The following is a 10,729-nucleotide window of genomic DNA, read 5'->3' as shown; positions in this document are numbered from 1 at the left end:
AAGGACTTGTGTCGCTAAAGTTTTGTCAGAACGAATTTACGGAAAATTAACTAACGAACCGAGACGTAACAAATTGGTGTCAGAAGTGGGATAAAAAAAATGGAAACGAGAGGCGGAAAATCAAACTACAGCTTAGCAGACTTGATGGCAGCAATACAAGATCAGCAAAAGGAACAAGAAGAATGTTAAATTAAACAAGAAGAGAGATTACAGCAGTCGTTGGAGGAAAAAGAAAAGAAACAAGAAGAGAGACAACAGCAGTGGCAAGAAAACGTGCAACAGTGGCAGCTCGAACAGCAAAATAAACAAGAAGAGAGATTACAACAGCTATTGGAGGAGAAATGAAATAAACAAGAAGAGAGATTACAACAGCTATTGGAGGAGAAAGAAAATAAACAAGAAGAGAGACTACAACAGTGGCAAGAAGTACAAATGGAAAACATTAGTAAAGTTAAAAGCGAATTAGATACATTAAAGGATGATCTATTGTCTTTTACACAAGGATGATACATTAACCATCGACTTAATCAGCCCCAAACAATGGCAAGCCCCTTCCAGACCCCACAGCTAAACCCTAATGCAGACATCTTCAGTCCTGTTAGAAGTCACATCCCAGGTATGAATGTCAGTAATAGGAGTGATTCAGTAAGAAGGAAGCCACAGGAATACGATGGGAAAGCACCGTGGGAAGCATATAGAGCACAATTTGAACTACTGGCAGAAATGAATGGATGAACAGAGGAGCAGAAAGCAGTATATCTGGCAACGAGCTTGAAGGGACAACCACTGGAAATACTTGGACAGTTGTCAGCAGACGACAGACACAACTATAGAGGACTGGTAGTGGCTCTAGAACTCAGGTACGGAACCCAAAACCAGTCGGAAGTCTACAGGGCTAGATTTAGAACGAGAGTCCATGCTAAAGAAGAGAGCCTGCAAGAGCTGGCACAGGACTTGGAAAGCATGGCACACAAGGCCTACCCAACTGCACCACCCGATCTCCTCAAGTTGCTGCTGAGGGATCAGTTCATAGATGCCTTGGACAGTCCACCACTTAAGATACAAGTGAAGTAAGCACACCCATCTACCATGCAGGATGCAATGGCTAGAGCTCTCGAATTTGAATCCTACGTTAAGTCCAGCACAGAGGTACCAAGGTTGGTACAGTCATCTGGATTCAAGGCCAGAAAAGGTCAGCTTTCAGAGAGGTTTGAGGGACTTTGCTGGCACTGTAACAAACCTGGGCACAAGAGAGCTCAATGTTGGCAACTTCAACACAGGGGAGATGCCACAGCAGGAGAGGCTGCTATCCATAAAGGTTGTTGGAACTGTGGAAAGCACGGATATTTGAGGAGCCAGTATAGGAGGAATATTACCAACGAGTCAGCCTCAAGGAGACCAGTAGTGGTTGGTGTTGAGTAATTGAACTGCAGTCAGAGAGAATATTGTTAAGCATGTGAGAAGTTCGTTGAGAATTATAGCGTTTGTTACAGAGCGACTGTTGAAATCAACTGTATCGCAAAGTTATATTCAGAAAGAATAAACCAGTTTTATTTAAGAAAGGGCTTGTGTCGCTAAAGTTTCGTCGGAACGAATCTACGGAAAATTAACTAACGAACAGAGACGTAACAATATTTTATGTCCAGAAACATGACTGAAAAACTAGAACATTAAATATTTTTAAGGAAACAAAACCAAATTGTTGCTGTTTAACTTTCACTCCATTAACAACTTGTGGATAAGATTGCACAGACACAATTTTTTTACTTAATATTACATTCATGAAGCTTTTATAAATTATATTTCAAACTACCACTTGTTTCAAGAACATACATGTATGAGAAAATGTTGTGACTGTGATGTTATCTATAGATAGTATTTTGGTTATACTTACTTTTATTTTTTTTTATAAAACCATTATAAATACCATTATATTTGTTAGAGATTTATCACTCAACCAAAGTCTAACATTCCTAAAATTCCTATGTGAACTTATCTGCATAAGAAGTGTCTAAATTATATATCTTGTTAGGGTTAGCTAGTAAGTATTAATATTAATGCAATACAATATTACATTAGTAAACAAACATTTGAAAATTGATATTTAAGAGATCATTAAATTAAGGCCTAAAACTTATTAGAATATTTGGTACACACCTTCATTTGGAGAAGGACAAACTTCACAGGGATCAGAACCCCAAGCTACAGAACCTTCCAGACAACAACATTCACTGAGAGTAACATTCATTCTTCTTGGTATCTTACAAACTCCATTCTCCAAAGATGTATAACAGAAGTTCTTTCTGGTATCTGAAATATAAAGAAAAATATCAAGTAAAAGAATGAAACAATACAGCTCTTTCAGTTTTATTAGGTAATAGAAGTCTTTTTAGTTAAGCTAAAATAAAACAAATTTCCTTGACTTAAAAAAAGAAACTTGTAGCAATAGTATTAACATACCATACTATTCACTAGAATGTTTCTTTACAGCTAAGACAAGCTTAGAGTTAAGGAATTCATACAGAAATATCATGAACAGTGGATAAAGTATATGCAAAGAGATATACAAACAGCTACTTTATACACTATACTTTAACTTTATTTCTTTATTCTAATCATAACAGAATGATTATAAAAAAGTGATAATACAATGGAAATGAACAATTTATCTTAAAAGTATCTCATTCTTCTGAAAATTATAAAAGCATCAAGTTATGAGTTCAGAATAAAACTAAAGCATACCATAACACTTATTCTTCTCAGCAGACAAAACAAACCCTGGTGGGCATTTGCAGGAGAAACTTCCTTTAGAGTTTATGCAGGTTCCTCCAAAACACAACTGGGGATTGGTTCGACATTCATCAACATCTAAGAACAGAGATGCATTATTGAAAACACAAAATTTACACTGTTTAGATGGTCTTCATGGAAACAAATAATGATCTGAATAACCTTCATAAATACTGATGATGTTGATCGAGAGTCCTGTTGACCTATGTATTTAATGGAGGCTTGTGAAAAGGTGATTATTTTATGAGGAATAAAGACAAAAGAAAGGTTATAATGCAAATAAGATAGAGAAAAGAAAAAAAAAGAAAATTAAATGGATAAAGAAATCTTGAACAACAAAAATATGCTAAGGAAAAGACTTGGTGGCAGAAAAGCCAATTAACAAAGAGAGAGAGGAGAAAAAGTTGGAAGCATGGATTGCCATTAAAGTATTTAAATATCATGAGAAATTTGAAGGACAAAACCCATTTAAAGCAGGAAAAGTTTTAACAAGCTGACATCAAATAAAAAAGAAACCAGTTCATTAGGAGAAGAAGTAGAACCTAAAAGAAAAATAAAGAAAATATTAGATGGAATGAGAGAAATTAGAAACGAGAATATAGAGAATTGAAACAAGATTTAACAGAGGATAGTAAAGTTAGAAACAAATGAAAAAAACGGGGAGAAGTCAAACTAAATTAACAATAGAATATAGAATTAGAAATTGAATCTAATTATCAAGGCATAAAAGGAGAAAAAGACCTGGTAAACAGATAAAATTAAAGTTAAGAAAGTCATTGAAGAGAAGACTGGATTTATGCTAAAGGAATAGCAAGAATGCAAAGGATTGTGGTGAAAGGTGGGATATATACAAGATCCATTACAATCAAATTTGAAAAAGAAAAGAAAAATAGAGGATTTGGAGAGAGAAAGCAAAACTGAAAGAGGACTGATAATACTTGGAAAAATACTTTTCTGCTAGTATGCAATGGAAAATAATTATTCATAAGAACAAAAATTGAGAGGAAGAAAGAAGAAATCAAAATTATAATTTGAAATATTACAGGGAGGATAAACAAAGGATAAAGATTTTTAGGAATATGTAAAAGGATTCGATGTAATAGGATTAATGGAGACATGGATCAAGGAGTAAGAGAAAGAAGATACAATTTTCTAAAGAGTTTAAACGGAAGAACTATCCAGTGAAAAATGTAAAGAAAAAAACGAAGAGCTTCAGAAGAAATCTTAATGTTGATTAAGAATTAAGAAAGAGTGTCACACCAGAAGGAAGAAGAAGAATAAAAGGTCAACCACATCAATAATAAAGTGTGAGAGATTACTGGTAAAAGTAGTTTGTAATAAAAAAGAAGTGAACCAATTACAAAAAAAAGTTGGAAGAGGCAGGGGATATATAAGAACAAGAAAGAGCAGAAATGTCATGGATAACGGATGACTTTAAAGAAAGAAAAGGTGAATAAGAAACATGACAGGAAGAAGGAAAACAGGAATAAAAAGAGACAAAAATATCTAAAGGAAAGGTATATACGGTAAAAGGAAGGAAATTTTTGAAGTTAGTAGATGGAAATGGGTTTGAAATCTTAAATGACAGTAAGATGGGAGATGAAAAAGTGGAGTATACTTTTACCAGAAAAAAAAAAAAAGAATACAGTGAAAAACTATGCTAGTGTTAATGAATAAGCAAACAAATAATGAAATTTAATGTAAAAGAGAGAAGGTTAATCTGATCATTAACCAACAGGATGGAGAAGTAAAATGAAGAGAAATATGAGGAAATAAACAAGATATATTTGGGGAGATTTAAAAGTGAAAAGACTTAAAGATAACCTAATGAAATCAGAAGTTAGCGAAAGAATGGTGAAAGGAAGAAAAAAAAAAGGAAGAGAGAAAGGATGAAGAATAGAAAAGCTAAAGGAAGACTAAAAAAGTAAAACATTTGAGAAGAACAAAGGAAGAGGAATGAGAAGAAAAGTTAAAGGAATATAGTGGGGTAAAAATGAAATATAAGAAGATATGCAAAGAGAAAAAAATGATGAACTAGATTAAAATGAGAGGAAAATAATTGAAAGGTGAAGACAAAACAAGAACTGCAGAAATTGATATACGAAAATAGAAAACAAGAGCAGGGAATTAATAAGATATGGAAAAATGCTTTGAAAAGACTGACTGAAGAATTAACAAAGATTATAAGTAAAAGTTGGAGAGTAACGGCCTTCAACATTAATGGAGAGACAGTGATTTGCCAAACTTATAAAAAGGGAGATTATGATCAAGTACAAATTAAACATATGCAATGCCATTTAGAGAAACATTATGCAGCTGGGTATAACATAAAGAAAAACTCTCAGAAGAAGAGGCAGGGTTTGGAAAGTACAGACAAGTGATCAAAGAAGAAAAGAAATCAAAAGAAAGTATGTGTTTTTTATTTGAATCTAAATGCCATATGTATGAAATGTATATGGGACAAACTATATGGAATGTAAGTAATGTAAAATTAAGGGAAAACATGAGAAGAGTGATACAAGAGATATGTATGAAAAACAATCAACGTAATAAAGGAGAATGAAGCAGTCAGACAAATTCTGGACTACCAGATGAGGACAATTCTGGTTAATATACTTATTTTTAATACAAAAGAGCTTTTGAAGAACAACTAGGCTGGGGAAACTGTAATCAGAAAAGAGAAAATTAATACTTTGTTAGTGTACAGTCAGTCAAACATACTTCACAAGGCTAGCTTGTATGCCAGGATCTTTCAAAGATACATTTTATTCACAGAAAGGCATCAAACAAATCACCTGCAATGGTGCCAACAAGAAGTTCAATGGATTAATAGAATGTGGAGCAATATTCTTTTCACAGATAAGTTGCTTTTTATCCCTGCAGTTAGATAACAATTATATAGTCATCTGAAGAGAAACTAGAACCAGATGTAACACCATTTTTATACAGAAACATGACACATATGGTGATGATGGAACTAAGGTGTGGACAAGAACAAACATTGGTAAATATAGGACCTATATATTGTGCAGAATGGTACCATTAATGCCATAAATTATGGCAACCTTATGACCTTTGTATTGCAATATGTTGGTGTAGTTTGCCCTCACTTTAGCTTAATTGATAGCAGCATATGCACACACTGTGGTTATACTTGTTGATACAGTTCTTGAAGAAAAATGCATTGACCAAATGGAGTAGCCTGCACATTCACCACATTTTAACCTTTCCAAAAATATATGTGTCAGGGTTTTTGTATGCGGGTTGAAATACTTTATAGCAGGTGTCTGATTTCTTGGCAATAAATGTTGACAATAAATGGACAGCACACAATTCACTTGTTTTAAAATAATATATTCAAAAAACAAGTCAAATGTATGTATAAAAACTCATTACACTATTGGTTATCACAGTTGTAGCTAAAGCTTTAAGTAATTCTCTTTTCTTGTCAAAAGTCCATACAGGCTAGTTCAGTTCCTCTAGAATCCAATTGACATTACAAATTATTCTTCTCTTTTTCACAATACAATCTGTGATAAATTCACTTACGCTACCTTGTGAATTATCACAGTTGTATCCAGAACTTTAAATAATTGTCTCTTTCTCATCAAAGACCACACAGGCAGGTTTAATTACTTTAAAACACTCTTTGACAGGTGAACTGTGAACTCACTTTAAAATATCGCCCATTACAGCTAAACTAACAATCATGCAGTCTAACTTCACTTTCACTAACTTAACATTTTCTGACTTAACTTGTGCTCATTTGGTTCCCTATATATACACATTGTCCAACTGTGGCCTAGTATTTTCTACACACTAGAAAACACTTTGGTGTAACAATATACACTTAAGGAAATGAGAAAACTTTAGAAGGTTAGAGTAATGTGATGTCAATTTACAGTAACTAAGGCCTAGAACTTTCTATAAACTAGAAGATGTTATGATGTAACAATACTCGCATAGCAAGAAAACTTACAGGTTTTGAGAAAGATGACGTGAACAATACTACAACAATTCAACTACACACACTACATACCACTCTTACTGAGTTACGTAACAAAATCTGTCATAACTATCACCTTTAAAATAATTACTTTTAACACTCTTGCCATGTAAACTAAATAATCATTAAATATTAGATCACTAAATGAACTAAATAATAACTCTTACAATAAACAGTCTTGTATATCCAACAATAAGCCCTCTTCAAGAACAATATTTATAATTATTTATAATTATATATTTTTTACAATATACAAAGATTGTTCTCAGTTCATACAGTCTGCACCAACATTTGCAGTGCCCTTAATGGCTTTAATGCAGAACTTGTAATTATGGAAGTGCAACACCCACCTCATGATCCTCTCACTGTCGAATTTGCACCTCTGGATGTATTCAAGTGGTTGATGGTCCATCTGGATGATGAACTTCTTCCCATATAGGTAGTTCTGGAACTTCAAGATGGCAAATATGATGGCCAGGCACTCATTCAATCATAGAATAGTTCTTCTCACTACTCAACAGCTTATTACTTACATACATTACCAGAAACAGTCCTTCATCATGTTCTTGTAGGAGTACTGCTCCAATTCCAATGTCTGAAGCATTTGCCTGAACAATCAACGGTTTTTTGAAGTCTGGCATTCTAAGGATTGGCAAACTTCCCAACATGTTCTTTAACTTTTGGAATGTCATCTGCTGTGGTTTTTCCCACTTCTCCTTTATGGGTAGAGCTTCTTGGTCAGGTCAGTCAATGGTACAGCAACTTCAGTGTAGTTTGGGATAAACTTCCTCTAGTATCCTTATAACCTCAGTAATGATCTACCTTGCTGCTAGGTCATTGGAGATGGTGCATCTTGTCTGCAGACTAACTTTTTCTCTTCCATGGCTATTTGTTGGTCCTCCACCTTGTGTTCAACAAACTCCAGCACAGAATAGCTGATGTAGCACTTAGGTGGTCTGATGGTTAGACCTGCTGCCCTCACTCATCTGAACAGCACTATAAATTTCTCCAGGTGGTCTTCCCATTTGGCTGTGTGGGTCAGAATGTCATCCACATAATGCTCAATGTTGGTGGTGTTGTGCAACATCTTCCTCAGCATGCAGTTGAATGTTGCTGCTGAGTTGACTAACCCAAACAGCATCCTCTTAAACTGGTAACATCTGTCTGGTGTCACAAAGGCTGTCTTCTCTTCAGATCCTATTTCCATTGGGATCTGCCAATAACCTTTACTGAGTTCGATTTTTAACTTCATCTAGTTTTGTCATGATAGCTTCTGGGTTGCCCATATGTTCTGAGACGAACTTCATGAGGTTCAGCTTCCAGAAGTCTATGCAGAAGTGGTTTGATACATCCCTCTTCTTCATGATTACTATTGGTGAATAGTAAGCTGAATTTGAAAGCTAATTGATTTCAGCTTCTAATATTGCCTCAAATTCCTGCTTTATCAGGTCTCTCATGGTGTAGGGCATCTGATAGGAATTCACGTTGATTGGATCCCTGATCATGGTCTCAATCATGTGTTGCACAAGCTCTGTCTTGCCTATTCTATCTGTGAAAACATCTGCATACTGGCACAGTAGAATTTGTAACTCTTTCTTCTGCTTGCCAATCAGTTCCTCAATGATATTGATGTCTATGTATTTCTCATCTCCACTCAGTGGTCTTCATCTTATATGACAGTCACACCTGCAACATCCATCTGTGCCTCAGTAGTGTACCTGTTATGTCTTCCTCAATCTCAATGTAACTCTTCAACGAATTGGCATGGTAGATCTTGGATTCCCGTCCACGTTCACCTTATAGTCCATTCTATTGACCACTTCCTGTACTTCAAAAGGTCCTTTCCACCACAGGATGAGTTTGTTGTTGTCTTTTGGTAGCAGAACCTTGGCCTTCTTGTCACAGAAGTGCTTCTGACTGCCTTGAGCTGCATACAAGCTCTCCTGAGAAAGTTGATAGGTCTCTTCCAGTCAGTTTCTGAGGTCTAACATGTACTGGTACATATTCCTTACTTTTGACTCTTCTTCTCCTGTCCATAGCTCTTTCAATATTTGCATTGGATATCATACTGTTCTTCCATACATTAACTCAAAGGGTGAAAATCCTGTACTTGCTTGTGGGATTCTCGAAAACAAATAACTGCTTGCAAGTACCTGTCCCAGTCACATGATGTCTCTTGGCACATCTTCTTCAACATGCTCTTTAAGACTATTGACTCTCTCAGAAAGTCTATTAGATCTAGGGTTGTAATGATTGGTAAAGAGCTGCCTAGTACTGATGAGTCTGCACACTGCTTGCATCAGTTTTGAAGTAAACTGTATCTCCCTGTCATTCAGGACTTCTTTCGGAAAGTCCACTCTGCAGAACAATTCCAGGAGGGCTACTGCCACTCTCTCTGTCTCTATCTTCATCAGTGCTATGGCTTTTGGATAACATGTTGCATAGTTAATTACTGTCAGCACATACCAGTTGCCCTTGTCAAAAATAGGTGTTAGTAGGTTGATCAATTCCACAGCTACTCTGCTGATTGGCTCTTCTATGAGAGGCACCTCACTCAGTGGCACCTTAGCTATCTACCTTCTAGGTATTGTCCTTTAGCAGATGTCACATGACCTGCAGAATATTGTTATATCTCAAATGACCCCTAGCCAACAGAAATTGCTGGTAACACTGTTTTCTGTCTTCTTTGCTCCTAGGTGTCCTCCCACAATTGACTCATGAGCCAACTTGAGTCCAGTATTTTGTTGATACTATGATCTGTTTAACTTCTCCAGCATAACTGTCTTGACAGATCTGGTACTGCACTTACTTCTGGCTCTCTATTGTGTAAGTCCATTTCCATTTTGTCTTGTGCTCGACCTTTTTCCTGGTGCTGTCCCAAAGTTTCTGCAGTGAAGGGTCTTTCTTCTGTGCTTCCTGCAGACCTACATTCAGGATGTCGCTTTTTGATACTTGCAGGAGCTTGATGTCTTGCATGCTCTGTTTTTCTTGAGCTCTAATGGTGATTGTTCATGCTTCATCCATCTTCTTTCTGTCTGGTTCCTCCAAACTTCTACTGCCTGGTATATTTCCAATCATCAGGTCATAGATAGTGCCTCAAGGTTTTTCACATATAGTATGTAGTGTCCACCATTATTCTTGCTATGGGAAATTCTCTCACTGTTCCATCAACTGGCACATACAGATGTACTTTGCCTGTCATCTGGCCATCAGATACTAGACTGGTTCTCACTGCTGCACTTCTGCACCAATATAGCCTTCACCTACTGGCATGTTGTAATTTGTTGTCACCTCTTAACGTTTGTCACATGCTCCAATCACTACTGGCACTGTTGATCCATTTGCTAACTTGAGCTGACCATCAGTTATGCATTAATGTCCAACAATATGATGCTCTTTGGAGATGTATCTCATACAATAAAGTGACTTTAAACACTAAAGGTGCCCTAAAAAAAGACAGTTCAGAGAGTTGGTCAAAGATACACCAGAACCTTGGAGCTGTTTTACTGTTCATGATGACCATACTCCACATTGGAGGAAAATGTCAAGAACTATAAATAGCAGCAAAAATACCCGCCCTCCAGGCAGGTATAACTGCTAGTTCCTGTGAAGGCTATTGGGCCTGTAGCCCAAAAACAGGCCTCCAGCCTTTTCTGGAATTGTCTGACAGTTTTACAACAATGTACTCATACTGTTCAACATCCATGAGAGAAAGGATTTTATTCAAATTTTAGTTTGAAAATGAGCTATCATCACAGGATTACATCACAGAGTAGATTTTCTTTGTAGATGCAGTTATCAATGAAAGTGTCTTGCTTTTCTGCTGCAACACTCATGAGATTTTCATTAAAGAAAAACAAATAATTTTTTAAGTTTTTTCTTTTTTATTGTTATATATATTTGAAATTTACTAATTTTTCTGTAATTTTTATT

At 35.8% G+C, this 10,729-nt stretch overlaps 1 protein-coding gene across 1 annotated transcript in view; it reads right to left on the bottom strand.

Annotated features, from left to right (window-relative positions):
• Positions 1 to 10,729, bottom strand: part of LOC106468418 (fibrillin-2-like) — a gene marked incomplete at its 5' end in the record, with an annotated part of 135,868 nt that overhangs the window by 49,066 nt on the left and 76,073 nt on the right. Inside the window, 2 exons of the mRNA XM_013928847.2 lie at positions 2,158 to 2,310; positions 2,743 to 2,868. Coding sequence (XP_013784301.1) covers positions 2,158 to 2,310; positions 2,743 to 2,868 — 279 coding nt within the window. The remainder of the gene's footprint in view (positions 1 to 2,157; positions 2,311 to 2,742; positions 2,869 to 10,729) is intronic.

Source organism: Limulus polyphemus, unplaced genomic scaffold (assembly GCF_000517525.1).
Source record: "Limulus polyphemus unplaced genomic scaffold, Limulus_polyphemus-2.1.2 Scaffold3001, whole genome shotgun sequence".
Lineage (NCBI taxonomy): Eukaryota > Metazoa > Arthropoda > Merostomata > Xiphosura > Limulidae > Limulus > Limulus polyphemus.
This window is presented reverse-complemented; position numbering and strand designations above follow the sequence as displayed.